Below are 19,720 nucleotides of genomic sequence, written 5' to 3'. Positions count from 1 at the left end.
TTCACCAGTTGGCTTGTTGTTCTTTTTTTTTTTTTCTCTAACTTCACTGCTCTTCATTACATAAAGGCAACATTTGGATGTTAACTTCTTATTCCATATATAGTGCCTGGTAAGTGTGTCTGATATGAGGAAATTAAACCAAATTGTTTAGCCTTTATAGACCTAAAATACTGAGTTTTGAACAACTGGGCTGGCAAACCATTAACTCCCATGGGTCAGATTCTCACTCTACTGAAAAAATCAGTGAATCTTATTGCAATTTTTAGATTAGGAATGGCAGATAAGCCTAGACATCTTCACAGTATGATATTCAGTGTTTCCCATGACACCAGAGGTAGGTGGGGCTTTTGGGGGGCTTTATGTACCTCTTTCAGGAGGGCAAAACGTTATCTTCTCTTAAGGAAGTAAGTACGTTTTGACTGCTATTGTACTGTGATAGCTCCAAGATATTCTGGAATGTGAACTGAGAGGAAATAATGGAAAAATAATCAATATGCTTTGACTATCTGCCTCCAGATTAAATTATTGGATTTGTTTCCAGAAATGCTGAAAGCATTTCAAAACATCAGCATTTCAGTCTTTAACATTATCCATTCAGTGTCCCACTTTATTATTACAGTCTTTGCTGTGCATGTTGTTTCTTACCCACAGGTGTATGTTCAAAGTTACAAGATGTTCTTTCCTGCAGAACGGAAGCAGGAATTGGTTTTGCTGGTCAGTTAACTGGGTTATTATCAATAAAGGCCTTCCAGCCTTAGAAAAAAGGAAGAAATATTCAGGGAAGCATATGTGGGTGAAGACAAAGTGACACATGACCTTGTATAGGAGATATGGTTTACAAAAGCAAGTACCGAAAAAATTATTTAAAGCAGTAACTTGGAAAAACAGATCTTATAATAATTGAGTAAATTAAACACCTCATTTCATACACACCAAAGGCTTCTATAGACAAAAGCTGGCTTCTACTGTATGCTAGGAAGAGTTCAATTAAATCACTCAAATAGTTTAAAAACAGCACTCTAGTTATATGCAAGAAAAGGAATCCTTGATTAAAGCATTTTAAATGTGAGAGCACTTCACGTCTTCAACACATGCAAAAATGGGCATCCACTTTGTGCAGACACATTTGTAACTTCATCAGTGCCTTAACCGACTGAGCTCCATGACATCTTCAGTTCTACTGCTGCGCTCTCCAACAGGATTTATGAAATGATTTATGTTTGGAAAAATGAATCATAATCAGTCAGTCACAGTGATAAACTAATAGACTAGAATCCAGATAAAACTATCCCTCAGCCAGCTTCTGGTAACAAAGCTATTGCTTTCTCTTTATTCAAACAACGAAACCATCTGTTTTTCCTGCTATTTAGTATGCAACTATCTCACTACAAGGGAAGACTGTATTGGTTGTGTTTACTATGAAGGAGAACAATAACAGTAGGCAGAATGTTTCATGTCATGCAAAGCATGTTTGATTAGGGCTCTTTGAAATGCTATTTAGTGTTAAGAAACTAGTGAACAGTTGATGTGAGACCTTTTAAAGAAACAATACTTGGCAAGAAAAGATTTGAAGCTTGAGAAATTTGATAGTAGATATTCTCATCAGTTGGTATATCCAACAACATGATGAGCCCCGAATTCTGCTGAAAACAACCTCCAAGAATAAGGAATTCTAAGAATTTCATTATACACACTATAGGTTGGACAACATAAAGTCATACTTAGTATACTTAAAGGTCAAAGACTTGACATTTTTAGAAATTTGGGAGTGGCTGAGAATACTGGTGTGAGGAAATATTTTGAGAGAAGGTATTTCATGACAGAAACAGATTATCTGCTTTTCATATCATCTATCAGTTCAGATATAAGCATTAGACCAGTGGCTTCAGATCTCAACCTGCTTTCACGAACTTCCTGTACTGCTTCATGCTCCAGCATTTGAACTGCATTCTTCTTCCTCTTCATTTTCTTTACCCTTTTCTTTTACAGAACATGTGTGTCAGGGACCTACCCAGTTAATAATACGTAGTCTTACTCTCAGATGTTGTCTCCCCAGTCTGTTTTCTCTATCTAACCTTACATTCCAATCCCTCTTCCAAATTTAACTAATGTATAAGAAGAAATAATCACATACTGTAAATCAAACTAATCCATCATTTTCTTTGATGCAGTTCTGATAAGAGACTAAAATGGCTCAGACTTCTCACTTTAGAGAGAAGGAAACCAAAGGGTGAAATGATTTAGGCTTACAGATTCACAGTGGTGGATAAAATGACTGAAGAACTGTTGAACAACAACATAGCCTGAAATGCAAGAGCTAAGAAGTGCTCAACAAAACTAGTCAGACAGCAGCTTAAAGCATGTAAAAAGAAAGAGTGTAAGAAGCAAGAGTACCTTAGAGAAGAAATTATGAGCACCTACTAAGGTTTATACAGAGCGTAAAACAAGGCCATACCCATAGCCTAAAATTTATTAGCCAAAAACAGGTGATGAAAATATCACACTATGAACTCATACCTCTTGGTAAGTAATTCTGAAATCAAAGACCCTTATTGTTAGCAAGCAGTCACTATGACTAGACAGACAGACTAGTTAGTTATTGACCTATTCACAAAAATGCACATGAAAGTTTGGATTCTAACATTTAAAAAAATACATGGTTTTGATACTGTGGGTCGAAGGCATTGTCTTTCACATGACTCCCTATTTCCAACACCACCTTGAAAACCCATTTTTTTCCTAGTCATTTGTTCAGACCTAAGACATGAGGATCAGCACTGTAGTCTCCAAGAACTCATATATATATAAATGATATATTCCATTTTCAAAATGACATAAGGCATTTAAATTGTTCAACATAACAGAAGGTCACTACAATGTGATTATCCTAAAGAGTAGCTGCAATCAACTGCTCTACACACTTTTTTGCTGTGTGTTTGAAAGGACAGCCCTCATGTTCACTGCTGTCTTAATTTGCACTGAATCATGACCTATATTTTTAAAAAGTTAAACACTAACAGAATTTTTTGAGATAATAGCCTGCCAAGGTTGCACACTTGTCTAAATATTCACTCATGTACATTAACCACACACAGAATCAAGTCCTAGAGTGCACAGGTAAAGGAGGATGGCACCTATGTTACAGCTCATGCAAGCTGGCTGTTTAACAGCAGATTGTGGAAAAGGCACATTGACTTCTTGCCTTTCCCACTACTTATTATTTCATGTGGAATAAATACTTCCACCTCACAAATCTGTGCTTGCACTTCATGGACAGAACTGACTGGGAAGGTGATGCAGTAGCATGTTGCTTATATACTTACAAAATGCCGGCTCCAGAACTGTGCAAACAGCGCACAAGCACAAAAGGGACACAAGTGATTCTCCAAGGGAAGGACTACTTCATTCTGGTTGATTTTACATTTCTCTGAGTGGTGAGTGAAACAACCTACCCATTCTATCACGAAGTAATGAGGTGCAGAAACCCAATACACCATACTATGTGCCTCATGCCAAAAATAAATGCATCTGTACATTTCTGATCCATCAGTAATCCTCTCCTATAAGTGGGTTTACTCTTTGACCTTGCAGAAATTGGCAATGAAAACAAAATGTAGCAAAACAAAGAAGAATATGTTAGAACAGAAAAAGAGAGAAGAGGAAGGTAAAGAGTTAAATTCCATTTTATCAGCATGTAGTCTTACTGATAGTGTATGGATGACTTATTGCTTGAGTTTCTGAAATTTCTTCTAAGCAGGTGACTGCCACATGCATTACTTAGTGGTTATTCTTCATACTGACTGTGATGTTATTTTGAGGATCAGCATCTCCTACAGAAGTATTTCCAAAATAGTCAGCTTCTTAGTCAAAAATGGAAGCAAAATGTTGCACTGTAAATATACACTGTTTTGGAAAGCCATGTAAGTGACTATATGAAAGCATGCTGAGGAGCAGGGAGGGGAAGAACAGGAAGCATTTGGAGCAAGATTAGAAATTAGAGGTAGGCCAGTTTCACTAGTGATATGACCCAAGCAAGACTGTTTGCTCAGATGTGCTATCACAGACCGTATCTCAACACATGAGGCCTTTATGGCAAGTCATGCAAACATATGTTGGTACAATCAAAAACAACTCCGAAATTCCTAGGTCTGTTCAGGCTCAACAGCCTGTATTTTCTGTATGGGATAAAAAGGACAGATGTACTACACTAGATTGGTTTGTATTCAATGGAAATTATTCTTTGTTTTATGAGATGTGAAATTGGAAGTACAAAGCTGTTCCTCTCAAAAGGTCTTTTCAAAGCTTCATTTGTACTTCAGCTGTCATAAAACAGTCATAGAGCAGGTGAGGTAGCACCAGTGACAACAGAAGGCAGCCTTTGCAATTCCTGAAGTATTGGTAAACACTGTGAAGTAAATAGAAGAATAGGTATTTATAGTGGCAGACTTTTTTGAGGTTGAACAGCTTTTTTATTTTTATTTACTTTATGAAAAGAAAATGAATGGGACTAAACAGACATCAGCGTCTGAGGCTCCTACAAAGCAAACTCATTCCTACTTTGCAAGACTGGATGACAATGAACAGCTTCCAGGGTTCCTTCCACTTACTCACTGGATGTCAGTTCATCTCTGTCAATATCAGAAAGTTCAATGAAAGTAGAACGGGAACAAGCCTCGAGGTCCCAGATCTGTCACAACAGGTGACCCTAACAAAATTCTGATATCATCTTCAGTCTGCGTCTTAAAATCACTTTGCCTTCTGAACTGCTACATCTCATTGAGAGTGTTCTAAATTCTCTGCACCCAGCGTCCCGGTTTCCAGGCTAAATCTCTTTATGGGCAGCTCTGTTTATGCCAGCACTTTTTGTTAGCTTAATTAATTGGTTATTACCTCTCCCTGGTGTCACCTCAACAGATGTTTCCAGCCAAATCCCTCTCTCAGTCTAAATGAATGAAATGAGCGCTTCTGGTCTTTTATATGCTAACATCTACAAGCAAATAAACTAAAAATAAAACAATCCGAAAGGCTTTCCATAGAAAACAATAGCCTATGTTTCTATTTTAAAGATAGCCAGGGAGACCTATCTCACTTTAGGTTCAAAAGGGCAGTTTCTATTGAGAGGAAACCACAAACAGGAGACAAAGTATAGGGACGCGGCCATAATTCATTAGCATTATTCAGCACAGCTTAATTATTATTGCACTGTTCAATATGAGGTCGTATTTCAAAGAAAGTTTGTACGTACTGACCTTTTTAAAGACTAATATGGAAAATTCAGATGAGTTCTGTAACACTGGCGAGGATGCCTGAATGTCATCCTTCCTCAAGGGGAAAACAAACAATAAAAAAATAAGGAACAGAAACCAAAAAGATTTAGCAGCCTTCTCAGTCACTTAACAAAGCTGCGGTCCATGAGGGAACTGGGCTTGTTTTGCTTGGAGAAGAGATGGCTCTGGGGAGACCTCATTGTGGCCTTCCATTACTTGAAGGGAACATATAAACAGGAGAGGGAACGACTGTTCACATGGGTTGATAGGACAAGGGGAAATGGTTTTAAACTGAGACAGGAGGTTTAGGTTAGATATGAGGAGGAAGTTTTTCACACAGAAGGTGGTGATGCACTGGAACAGGTTGCCCAAGGAGGTTGTGGATGCCCCATCTCTGCAGGCATTCAAGGCCAGGCTGGATGTGGCTCTGGGCAGCCTGGTCTGGTGGTTGGCAACCCTGCACAAAGCAGGGGGTTGAAACTAGGTGATCACTGCGGTTCTTTTCAACTCAGGCCATTCTGTGATTCCATGATCTGTAAGACTGCAATAGGAGTCAGAGCTACTTTGTACAAGGACAAACTTTTTCATCTTTACAGCTTAAATCACACAGCAAGTGACGGAGTTCTCTCTGAAGCTAGGGATTCTGCAAACTGAAATGAAAAGTAGTTTCTTTATTTCAAGAAACTGAGAAAAAAATTGATGGACAGTACAAGCCAGAAGAATTAAGTGATTTATGGAACAGCTGGAGCAGTGGAACTGACATGGTTACTACCTGATTGAAAGGCTTCCTACATTTTCAAGTTCTGTTATTCTTTCTGAATCTGCATCTACTTCAGATATTAAGAATCTCTCCTTTCTAAAACAGCAGAGGAAATACCTAAGCTTGTAAAGTTTATCTGAGAATTCACAGCACATAAGAAAACAGTCTCAGAAAACAGTCCAATCTCCATCCTAAAGCCAGTAGTTACCTTTAAATCCTAATTGTCTTTCCAAACATTAGTATCATACTCCAAATAAGCGTTGCAGAAAAGCAAAAAACATAACAGTGTTCCCTTCTCTTTGATGCTTAATGTACAAATGCATGTACACCCCCGAGACTGGGATGAGGATTTACTGTTTGCACACTAATATGTTGGGGAAATCATTTGTGCAGTGTCAATTTGGAATTTTACATCTTTCAAAAGAGCACAGAGCAGGAAAAAAAAACAAAAAACAATACATTAAGACTCCCAGAGATTATCTCTGAATAAGGTTTAAGCTGTATTTGTGAATAAATAATATCAGTGAGTGGATAAACAAAGATTCTTGCATGGTATGGGTTGTTGAATTATTTGCTGTGCTTCTCATTTACATCTATGTAACCCAGGAATAAGTAAAAGTTCAGAAATCAATGATGTTATAGAATCTGAAACTGCAAAAGAAATCAGAAGCCAAGCCACTGACCTTGAAGAAGCAGCAGTATCAAAGATGACTTAGGCAACGAAGAGTTGCAAAGGAAATTGAAAGGGAAATGCTTCCCTGGCTTAAATCTTAGGTACTACTGGCAAATCAGTGTATTGTAAAGTGAATTGTTCTTGCTCACCTCCCTCTACAGCATCTGAACCTTCTTAATCTTGCAAGAGCTATTTTCAGTGCTGCATCTCAGACTCATTTTTTCTAGCTACTTTTCATGCAAAGTAAAAATAGGAGAAAAGAACATTTTTGCTGGTGTTTCTGAGTGTAATAGGATCAGTTAGCTCTATTTTTCCCCACTTGTACCATTTCAGATATCTCACAATACAAACATACAAATTCCAACTCCAATAAACTTCTGGGTTTTCTGCTCTTTTAAATATAGTTTGTTCTCATTACATAACATTTATTAATGAAAGAATGCTTCTTACATTCTTACACGGAATGGAAGAATTCAAAGGAACAGGCAACACTAAAAAACAGGGTTTTTTGTTTGTTTTTACAGAAAGGGCTTTTCTTACACATAGGCAGAAGTATGCCACCATTGGAAGAACATGTTGATGAAAATAAAAACAGAGAACACTTTGATTTTCTGTTACATTCCAAATCTAGACTCAACAATTCCACAGAGGTTGCACAATGGCTGAAAGACTGAGTGCAACTAAAATTAACAGAAAATAGAAGTCCTGGAACAGAAAGACATCCCTTTCCTCCAGCCATACTGCCTACAGTACACAAGGAGTGGTTGAACAGCACCAGGGGGACTCAGTACTACCAGAACTCTGTTTGGTGGCACCCACTGCCATCACATGTTTTGGAAAGCTCTGTTGTGCAACACTGGCAGGAGAGAGAGAGCAGAAGAACAACTGAATTCAGGTATTTTCTGGTTTGCTTACTTTAGTGATGTTTCCTGCTTCATGTTGTCAGAAGCACAGGTCTAAATACTCCTCACAAACAAAAAGTTAAGGTTCACTTTGAAAGTTCATCTGTAGAATATGAAAGAAGCTTCTGAGATATAAAAGAACAAAGACAATCGCACTGTTGCAGGTAATTCACACTCATCCATTTCATTTCTTTTCCCTTTGCCCTAACTGAGCCTGTTTACTGACATTCATTCATCAGGACATAGTAAGTGAAATCAGGGTGCCCTGAGTTTACAGACCTGGAAGACTGTTCCTGCTCGTAGTATTGATATCATCAAGAACTGAAACAGAATACTGTTTGGAAAGATCAAAGGGAAAAGGAAAGACAAGAACTACAGCTATCAACTGTGAGGTGCTGTCCTGCACAGCGGGCATGCCTGTCTCTGAAAGAAGAATCTGTGAATCATTTTCCTCTTTCATGTTCCTCTTGTTCTTCTTTTCCAGCGTTTCTGCAAACACACACACATTCTTAGACCCTGAATGAGGACAGAGAAGGGCTTTTGATTTCTCTTATAGCTTTTGTGGTTTACTTCAAATTCAAGTGTCACTTCCCTGTGTTTCAAACAATTTTATGCCACACAGACTTGTAACATCTCACTTATACTCTCCTTAGGCAGTATGTCAATAAGTGCATCGTACTATAAATACTCAAAATAACAGCAACTTATCTTTGACTTTAACAAAAAGAACTCTGTAAAATGCCCTTTCTTGCTTGAAAAAAAGGGCATTTCTTTCTTCTAGGAAAGAAAACTGTACAGAATAAGGTAATCCCAATACATGTCTTCTCCTAAACAAACATATATCAGTGTATTATCATTCACTTCAGTGAAGCTCAGATTGATACAGACTGATCTGAAAGGAGAATTTTTAATTTTTTTTTTTATTTTTGCTGATTTTACTGCTAGTAAAGATGAGTGTGGTGTGCAGTGGTTATTTTTTGTTATTTTTTAAGAAAAAAAATTGAGGCAAAAATGATGCCTCAATAACTTTTCTTTTGTACCTGAGGTTTTCCTTTGTTAAATAATTCTTAGAATAATTTCACGTGCACAAAAGATACTGCAAGATTGTTGATTAAATGTCATGGCAAGTAATTACATTTTCAGCTGTTCTGAAATTAAAGAATCCCTGGACATTATTGAAGTAATACAAATGATTCTCATCAGATACAAAATTGCAGAAGCAAATGAAGTGCACCTGTAAATCAGTGCACTGATTTACAGTGATCAAGGATTGTGATGAAACTATGGAATTAGGTCTTCTATCTAACATGTGCAACAGGTACAAGGCACAGGAATTCCACAAGAATACTGGAATTATATTTAAGGGACAGAAGAGACATCCCATTTAATGCATTACGACTGAGACCTGACAGCATATTTTCATCACCATTTCAGATGCATAATTTAGTCCAGAAATGTCTAGTCATGCACAGTCGTATCCTCTTCCCTTCTCACAATAATAATAATAATAATAATCCTGGCATCTTTATCTCACAGGTAGTCCCATATACATCTATACATGCCTAGATAAAGACATACAGATGCATGCTCAAAGAGGAAAGTGATACATTGCATTGCCTTCCTTTATAAAAATACTCATCTCCCTTCTGTAATGACTTACAATTACCTGATAAAAAGTAGTTTGGGAAAAACAACTAGAAATGTCATTTTATGTGTGCACAAAGGTAAATATGTATCAATCATCACCTAAAAATGCAAAAGTTGTCAGTATTCAATAACGTTCTTACCTTGCACAATACAGACTCAGCCTGCAAAGAAGCTTATAAATTGGTGCTAGATATAAAATTGCTTTATGTTTTCAACAAGATTATAAGAAATCATCAATTATCATGTATCATGATAATTGTGTAAACTGATTTAACCATGATAGCTGGTATTTTCTAAGTATATCAGCTGAGGACATGTAGGCACAGGAAATTTCAGGTCTCCATTTATTTGGGTGGTTGTTTTCTTCTGACAAACCTGTTAACAGCAGAAAACAGTGCCTTGTACAGAGAAATGATAGCAACTGTTGAGAGCAATCTCTGGTATTCCACAGTATTCACAGTATAAATGAACAAGAGGATGCTCAGCACAGCCCTCTCATGACTGGTTTTATTGTATTTATAGAAAGATAATCTGCTGTGTGACTGTGACACATCGCACCAGAAATAGTAGCTGCGCTAGCAGTTGGCAAAGCTGAAAAGAGGAAGAAGTAGTGAAATTTATAATGACGACTTTTCCTCACGTGTGCCATGCACAAAATGGAGCTATTCTTCACTCCTATTTAACAGGAACTGCAGAAGCTGATAGATTGTTACAATGCAACAAGCAGTAAGCACCAGCCAAGTAAACTGTTATCCTCCAAAATTAAAGAGGATGCTGCAGTTGTTCATTTCCTACAATCAAGTGTTTACATAAATCACATCTACTAATTGGGAGCAAGGAATATACTTGTGGACCACAATAGAAAATGACACCAAGGTCAATAAAAGCCAGAGTATGGTGTTTAAATGAAACAACCTGTGACTTTTTCCAAGATCTTAACAAGGAATCAAGTAATATTTTAGATAGCCAAATATAAGCGAGCAAATGTATTTATTGTAAGAATTAATAGAGATAATGCTGGAGAAACTTTTCCTATTATTTTGTCTAAGAAAAGGAAGATATAAGAAATATAAGAATATAAGAGTTAACTGAAGATAAATTCCAGTCAGATTATTTTTTTTTTAATAGAGTGAAACATATTATAAAACAGAATTCTTATTTCTTTCCGTCAGGTGGTAAAAATGATGATTGTGGTTGTGATGACATTTGCCATCTGTTGGCTGCCCTACCATACTTACTTCATAGTTACTGGGATCTATCAACAACTGAATCGGTGGAAATACATTCAGCAAATCTATTTGGCCAGTTTTTGGCTTGCCATGAGTTCTACCATGTACAACCCCATTATTTACTGCTGCCTTAATAAGAGGTAAGAACCAGTTACAAAAGAGTTGGTATGTATGCATTTTATGAGAAAATAAATGGCTTAAATGTGGTAAAAGAAATAATTTTCACTTCAACAGTTTTCAGTTCCTGGGGGGGGAAAAAAGTCTTCCTTTGGATTCCTATCAGATACAAACCTAAAGAACCAAGTGCACATTTCCAGTAAACAGGTTGCTCTAAATGAAGTTTTAGAGGAATCTTCAGTATTTAGAGACGAATGTTTTCTGTTTTCAACTGCTATATTTGACATCTGTAGCAGTGTTCTATTTTTTGGCTTGCAAACACATTGCAATGTAAAGAAATAATGCAAGCTACTTGTGAAGTACAGTACAATCTGTTTACTTCCAAAGTGTAAACAAATTTATTTGCAATGATGGTAGGATATAACAAAAAGCTACTTACTACATATTTTATACCTAAATGTTTGATTTCTACTGAACTCCGAGGTCTGCAGCAGGCTAACAAAACAGATATTTATATTTTTGTTACTCTGTACTATATTACAGTACTGCTTGATGGCGATGCAAGAAATGCCAGGTACCATTATGTTTTCAATTTCAAAAGGCACAGACCTTGTTGAATGTTATGGGTATTTGGCAATTCAAGACTACTGGTCTGCAGAACCAGTTCCTGTTCTTCATTTCATCCTGAAGGACCAGGATCCAACCAAGCAACATCCTAGCTGTCCTACTGTTCAGTGTTTCTTGTAGTCTTACTGAATAGAGACCATTAAGAACAATCAAATAGTCAGCAAAGTCAGCATGAATCAGTATTAAATAAGTAATCTTAAAGATTATTTCAAATTTCCTTTGAATAAGTAACCATTTTTCATAATCAGGAGTAGCCTACAATGCTTAACATTCCGTCCTTTGAAATATCAATGCCTGATTTCTTAAAGCTTTCTGATCCTTTTTAATCACATATGCTTACAATTGTTTAAACAAGAACTAACGATTTAGCATCCCAGACCAAAATTCTAATTCAAATAGAAAATTTCCCATTTCTTTAAATGGAGACCAGACATCACAAGACATCTAGTGTCCATAAAAACAAAGCCAAAGAACCAGGTCTCAAATTTTCTTATTTACTACCACATCATCTCTAAAACACTACAGTTTACTTCAAAAACACTGGTAGCAGCAACAGAAGACATTATTAGTAAAAAATAATACTGATTATGTGGTTTAAGTATATGTTGACGCTTGTACACTGCAAAATTGCTCACCTAGACTAAAGAATGCAAATCCACCAAAATTCTTTGCAATTCTGAGACACAATAAAGATCTCTTGGTTCAATATTCAATGCAAGAATGACATATTGGTGACAGTTTAATTACGACTAAATTTTGTATTGAAATTAAGAAGCCTGAATGTTCGCTGCTTTTTCATACAGTAGGAAAAGGAAAGCCTGTTGCTGGGAGTCAGGTCTATTCACACAGCAGTGTTTGTTACCTCTGCTGGATCTGGTATCAGACATGTTATAATAGCTATCCCCAGCCTCACCTTCCAGGCTAGGACATTACTAATGTACCTAAAGATAGCAGTATTTCAAGAAGGAGAAAACCAAAACCTGAATATGAAAGAGGATAGAAAGTGCAATGAAAAAATACAGTCTAAAGATATTTGGGTTTTACAGCTTACTACACTAAACCTATTTCCATTAGGGGTTCATTCTTTACTTTGCTACTACCTCTACATTTGGACTGCATATAATCAGTGGAATGATGAATAGCATGCTACATGGTCATTTGTAATCATGTGACAACTCCGTACCAAAGTATGGAAAAACAATTTTTGATTTATATATTTATCTGCATCTGAAAAACTGAGGAGGAAGGATAATTAGTTCTGGGAGATCAGTTTTCACTGAAAAATTCATAGATGTTTTTATCTGTAGTTATCACTGTGGTAGCAGAACCATTGCTATAAAAAGCTTACAGACAATAAGCAACACAGAAACAATGTTGAAATAAAACCAGCAGAAGCGAAAGAAGTCCATTATGTTTTAGGTCTAGGTGAAAAGATGCTCTTTTTCAGGTTACACAAATACACTGTGAATTGGTTTTGTTTTGTTTTCTGGTATTTCATTTCTATGATGCAAGGGCTTACACCCAAAAAAATTATAACGGTCCTGCTATTTAATCTCTGTCTATGATTTGAACTGATAAAAAGCACTCACATATGAATGTTGCAAGAACCAATGTGCTAAAGCCTTAACATTCTTTCCTGCTTGTACATCATTCACATTCAGTTTTCAGGCTTTCTCAGATCTTGACTTTGCAAATGACTTTCCAAATATTTTATGTGAATCATTATCAGTTGTTACATAAATCCCATTCAAGCCTCTCTAAGATACAAGGAAACAACAGAAATAGTGGAATCTTGAAGCTGAATTGTTGTTTTAGAGCAAGGGATAGGATGCTGCAAAGTTTCTGCTGAGGAAAGACAAAATACAGGCGTGGGTTTCATTACAAGTCAATCAGATCAATTTCTATGAAGACAGCTTTAAGAAAGCTGACATTTAATTGTTTACATCTTTATTTTTAGGTATGGCAAAGGAAGAGAAATTGATTATCAGGAAAATGTCACAAAGCAGGGAAAATAAATAATATCAGAAACAAAAAACAGCTGTTATCACTGCCATTTTTTCCTACCTTGATCTTAGCCAAGGGAACTTCCAGTGACCTCCCCACAGACATTGCTAGGAGCAAAGAAATCAGCGGAGTATGGCAGTGCTGTACATGTTTTCAGACGAAGGCTCATGGCTGGCTCTCACATGTACAATCTCTCACCAAGTACCTTTTTTCGCAGGTTCCGAGCTGGCTTCAAGAGAGCTTTCCGCTGGTGCCCCTTCATTGAGTTGTCCAGTCATGATGAACTAGAGCTCAAGGCTGCCAGGTTTCATCCCACCCGGCAAAGCAGTCTATATGCTGTGTCCAGAATGGAGTCCAGCACAACAGTAGTGCTCGACACCAACGACGGAGACAACTCCCATCCCAGTCGCAAGAAAAAAGCAGCTCCAAGGAATCCAAGTTTCAATGGCTGTTCACGGAGGAATTCCAAGGCTGTCTCCACAGCCTCAAGTTTCGTCAGTTCATTGTACACAGCAGGAGATGATTATTCCTAAACATTTCTTGGTGACACTTGTGAGACACTGGACATGCAAGACTCAACGCTCACTTACTATGGAACTAGATGTTAATTCCACAGGAGAACAAAAATATTTTCAACTGTCGAACCTCAGCTATAGATATCATGAAACTGTTAATACCACCTTATTTTGTGCTTTAGAGAGAAAGAGGAATTTGCAGACATACTTATTCGTTAGTCCAAAAGCATGGTTACACCTCATACACAGCGCTGTTTGTAAGGATTGCCTGAAACAACTTAAAGGCACAAAACCCATTGTTTCGGCTTCTGACCTGTGACGTTTACTGAAATGTAACAAGTTCCTTCATTCAATGAACTTCAGGTGGTCTTCTGTCTTGAGTGCATTAATTTGACAATAACAAAGCTATCTAAGATCTGAAATATTTCTTTACAATAAAGATGTAATGAGACACAAATCTACTCAGTTGTTTTATTTTCTAGCTTTATCCCCATGCAAGTAGACAAGATGAAGTTCATCTCTATCTGTAACAAGAAATTTAGGAATTTAGGGAATGACTGACAACAACTGTTGCAAAGAAAGTTGATCCTAACTCAAAGATGACCAGAGTGCAGTCTCAGTTTTACCTAAATGGCCGTGGGCTTGGTTGCATTAATGGCTGAATCAGTTGCATGGATCAACTGGTTGTGCAAACACTGGCCCTCAAGCAGTTAATCAAAACTTAATGAAAACACTGTGAATGTCTTCCTGAGTCACAGGCAACATGGTGGGAGTTTACACGTGGCTGAGACCAACACAGTATAAATGCTGAGCAAATACAGAGAACTTTTAAGAATGCAAGGCTTGAGCTTCAACCCACATATATATGCTTTTCCAGCAATAGGAGATGCCCACCATCACTGTGGTGAGCAGAGATAGCGACTAATAATTAGAATCACATCTGTACTGTGATTCACCCACACCATGCAATTGTTACACTCCATCTTTTCTAACTGCGTCTATTACAAAACCAGCGTTGATAAAAATCAATATACGAATGTAAGTTCGAATGATATGACTGTATTGAGCTTACTTCACGTACAAAACATCACACCTAAGTTTTATGATCCTTGACTGATGAATAATTAGGAAGAAATGACAGCTTTCTCACTTCTTTCTTCTCCGCCCCCCTTTTCTTTTTAATGAACTAACAGAGAAACAGCTTCTTCAAGTGCTTTAGGATGTGACCTACAGACAACTAATTTACTGATAATCTCCTTATACATGGATGGCCATGTCCAAGAACATCCTCAGCATTCCTGTGGATCCTGTAGTGAAAAAATACTGTGGTACTCAACAAATGAAGAAACCCATGCTCATCAGCAGTTTTTTTGCTGTTTTTTTGACATTTGCATACAGTACTAATCCAGTTCCCAGCCTCTACCTCAAAAAACATGAAACATTACAGAGTTAAACTAGTAGGACAGCAAAAACTGTGACTGACAGCAGAGCAGACTGCATTTTAATAACCATTTCTGAGAAAATATTTTCAGGCAAATGTCCTGCTCCCTATAACATTCATTATAGGCCTCCCAATACCCTTCACTAACAGTAGAAGTCGTCAGATCATTTTAAGGTTGTGTCAATAATATTGCTCAAAATAGAAGCCTGCATGCAGTGCATGCCCCTCCATGCGGCTGCTGATACAGTTTCTCCTCTGTGCTCCAGGCTTCAATTCACATTCTTTACTTCTGCTGAGAGATAAACCAGCAGATACAGAGCTAGCTTCCTCCTGGAAGGGGCATAATAGTACTATAAAGGCAGCTAAAATTCAACAGCAACAGGAAAGATTTTCTGATCTTCAATTTGTTCTAAGACATGAGTACTCATGCAAACAGCTCCTAGTATTTCAGCCCAGGCTTCTTTCAGTCTGCCTCTTAAAATGTTTATCTGACATTTAACTCTTCGATCTCCAGAGACAATATCTTCCACATCAGTTTTCTCTGCCATTCCTTTGATGCTGACTATGCTTTCATTTAAAAAAAAAAGCCAATGTGATTTTAAAAACAAACAAACAAACAAACCAAACAAAAACAAACAAACAAACAAAACAAACAAACCAAAAACAAACCAAAACAAAAAACAAAAAAACCCCACAACCCTAAGCACAACTGACTTTAAACACAGAGCTTGAGAATTCTTTTCACCATTTGAGTTGGAAGGGACCTTGAAGGCCATCTGGGCCAACCCACTGCACTGAACAGGGACACCTACAGCTCCATCAGGTGCTCAGAGCCCCTCCAGCCTGACCTTGGCTGTCTCCAGGGATGGGGCATCCACCAGCTCTATGGGCAACCTGCGCCAGTGCCTCATCACCCTTAGTGTAAAACACTTCTTCTTCATGTCCAGTCTAAATCTCTCCTCTTAGTTTGAAACCATTTCCCCTTGTCCTACCACAACAGATCCTGCTGTCTGTCCCCTTTCTTCTTACAGCTCCCCTTTAGATATTGAAAGGCTGCTCTCAAGTCTCCCCTGATATTTATCACATCTTTGCCACAAGTCCTCCACATAAAAGCACGATGTTGAGACAAAAACTGAACTCAAAGAATGCTCAGGCTACTTATGTAGGATGTCTTTGGCAGATTGCAGCATGCAGCTATTTGGCCAGATTTCTTCAACAGCTGCCCTCTCAATCCACTTCAGTTTTATTGAAATATTTGGCTGAATTGGTAGAGCAGAACATGAGCTGTTCATGGCACATGTATATCTCCTAACTTTGTCCGTTGAGAAAATTCACTAACCACTGCTAGTGCACATTTTCCAAAAATAATGTACAAGAAGATCTTGCACAAAGAAAAGCAAAACTCAGGCTTTAGATGCCATCTTTTTTTAGTACAGATAAAAACATTTGGGTATGTTTTGGACATGGGTATTTCTTTTTGAATAGAAGTGAGTTTCTGTGGCAATGGTAAACAATCTGCTTACAAGTCGATTGAGCTCCTGGCATTAACTAGCTCAAATAGTTCAATAAGGCTCTTCCTGTTCTTGAGACGATTGAAACGGTTCTGTTTTCATTATTCAAAATGATCTGTTGAGTCCTTGAAGGACAACTCTTTATCAGTCCATGAGCAGTTGCACTAAGTACTTAAATTCATACTGCTTCAGATGGCTACTTATATAACATGGTGTACTGTTACTGCCTCATTGAATTGCTCTTTATTCCACATGTCAACACCTCTCCTTGCTATAACACTGAAATGTACCCACTGAATCACAGCTAGAATCAGATTTCCCAAAGCAAATCATTACATTTAAAAATACCACGCTTACCCATTATAAGCACTCAGTAACATTGCCTATAGAATCACTATTTCCAAGAGTTTCCCAGCTGTATATTCTTCACTGCAATATTTCTGATGCAAACATGCAGGGGCAGCAACATCAGTCACATTAATTGTATTTGTAAAACTCATTCATTTTGAAAATTTGTATTGCCCAGCTTGTTTACACCTATGTGCTTACGAATATTTAAAAAAACAACCCATGACTGATTTAATCAGTAAGCATTCAGTAAGTGAACACTGCAAATCAATGTTAGAATTGAAATACTCAGCAGCTTTTCTACAATATTGCTCACAAACTCATACACAAGTTAAATTAATAACTGGTCCACGTCTGTCGATACAATACACATAAAACTTCCAGGCAAGCTTCTTTTCCCATGGAAGGGAAATTTCCTGAGGAGCGTCATGCAGAGGTTCTGTGATAGGAGGTCTGACAAGCCAAAGGAATGGAAAGGTTCCAGTGTCAAAGCACTTTACAGAGCAGCCCAAAGAGCAGCTCTGCTCTGTTTGCAGTACTGAAACCCACCCCTTGGATGCAAACTGCAAACAAACTGCAACTAGAAAAATATAAGGATCAAAGGCATTGCATCTCCTTGACCTGATCATTGCATCTCTACTCAGTAGAGCTTTACAGTAGATGAAGGAAGCTTTGTGTTATAAAATATGTCTAACATGTTCGCTTTCTGTTTGAGTCTGGAACCAGAAGAGACAGAAAGCCAAGCAGTTTGTCCCTGGATCCAACACTACTAGTCGGCTGCCAGGATTTCAATCTTCCTCAAACCAGTAGGATCTAAAAACATTTCACAGTGAGCAGCAGATTGCTTAGGTACAAAAAAAAGCACAGACATGCCAGTGTAGGGCTCTGCAATGGCTAAAATTACCTTGAAATTACCAAGCTATCAAATAATCACAGGAAAACAAAATTACCATACTATTTCCAATATTCAGAATCACACGCATATGCACAGAGATCATGTAGCTAAGTCCACGTTACAAAGCATTTATTATCCTAGTGTATAAGGAAAAAAAGTCAGTTCTACCACCTGCCATGCTCTCAAACATTTCCAGTTCCACTTCTCTAGTGCCATTTTAGCAAATCTCTTTCAAAAAATGCTCATTACACACTTCTTACACGAAACACTTCCTCTTTGTCTGCCTCCAGATCACCTTGAGCCCAAGGAGCTTCACGCAAAGAGGATCACTGCAGCATGATCTGCAAGTGAATGGGACATACCAAAAACAACAAATGAAACCTTGAAATTGCGCTTTTCAAACACAATCGAATATCTTCTCCTTGGCTGAACAACTCGAACAATCAGGGAAAGCCAAATTACTGTGAACTTCTGTCACATAAAGGAGACATATTTCTTCTCACAGTAAGCTTTTGTAACTCTTTTTTTCTACTAGATTCTTTGGTTCCTCAGTGGTTTCTGCATATTAACCTAAGATCCCAGCTCCCATTCCCTTCATTTTGCCTGCTCATGAGACACAAATAGCAGGCACTGAGTGGGCTGCCTCTTCTTTGAGGTAACCTCTGCTTACTTAACATAAGCCAGCTTCTCTGTGTTTCTCATGTTAGCGTGATCAGAGCACTCCGCCTTTTGGCAACTTTGGAGGGTCTCCAGAGACAGCAGACATTCCCCAGTCACAAATGGGGTTAGCTCTCATAACATCTGTTTGGTGCCACTGGTCAAATAGCCTCTTTTAGCACTTCCTTATCAGCACCATGGATCAGGCATCATTGAAAGACAGAATAAGCTTTCACCAAAGAAATTACAGGCCATAACAGTCAGATGATACTATACGTTTGACTTTACAGTATACCTACAATCAGTGCAGCCATAGCCTCATTGCTTTGCAGGTGCTTAACATTGACCAAGGAAGAGATAGAGCTGCTTTAAATCTCATAGAAGAGAGATCCCACGGAGACAGTAAATGAACATTCAGAAATAATTATTCAGGTAAGTAGTTTTAAAACAGACGTCATTTGTAAGTTTAGTTTTACAGCTTGTTCATCTATTCTGCAATCTCTCTAATTATACTAGCACCTTCCATGCCTTGTACAGAAATTCAAAAATACTCTCAAACAGGTAAGGTAATACTCTCAACATGTGCAAACAGTCTCTTCAGCCCCGAAATGCCAAAAATCGAGGTAGAAAACTACCACAATGTATTCTGTCTTGGCACTTAGAGTAGCCAAAAAATGAGATAAAATAACATAGACCCAAATCAACAAGTCGGGTTCTGAAAGGTTGACAGGTGGGAACACTTTTTCAATGCGTTTAAGTAAACAGCATAAAAATTTAGTCACTGAGTATCAACTAAAGTGATTATTTAGTTGAAATATCTCATCCTTAGAAAAATATATAGAAAAAATCAGCAGCTGTGTAGCAGTTAATTTCCTGACAAAATCCTATTTGAACATGCTTGACATCTAACACAACAGCCCATATTCTGAGCCCAGATTTAGAAGTTATAAGTAAATTAGACTGATAAACAGAATTTGTCAACTCAGAGTTTCACTAGTATTTTTGCAAACATGGAAAAATAATCACCCTACCTCTTAGAAGTTACATTATTTGTCATCTGAACACTGAATTCACAAACAAATAAAGCTCTGAATTTTGGCATCAATTATTATATGTCTACAGGCTTA

The 19,720-nt window shown here is 37.6% G+C and overlaps 1 protein-coding gene across 1 annotated transcript in view; it reads left to right on the top strand.

Annotated features, from left to right (window-relative positions):
• The window catches only part of TACR3 (tachykinin receptor 3), a 31,014-nt gene extending 17,050 nt beyond the window's left edge, over positions 1-13,964 (top strand). Inside the window, exons 4-5 of the mRNA XM_042812699.1 lie at positions 10,422-10,618; positions 13,444-13,964. Coding sequence (XP_042668633.1) covers positions 10,422-10,618; positions 13,444-13,759 — 513 coding nt within the window. The 3' untranslated portion in view covers positions 13,760-13,964. The remainder of the gene's footprint in view (positions 1-10,421; positions 10,619-13,443) is intronic.
• Positions 13,965-19,720: the final 5,756 nt, after the last annotated feature.

The sequence above is a fragment of the Centrocercus urophasianus genome, unplaced genomic scaffold, assembly GCF_019232065.1.
Source record: "Centrocercus urophasianus isolate 14NV4802_14NV808 unplaced genomic scaffold, USGS_Curo_1.0 seq_13, whole genome shotgun sequence".
NCBI classification, from domain to species: Eukaryota; Metazoa; Chordata; class Aves; order Galliformes; family Phasianidae; genus Centrocercus; species Centrocercus urophasianus.
The sequence above is the reverse complement of the archived record's forward strand: the minus strand, read 5'-3'. Positions and strand labels throughout refer to the sequence as shown.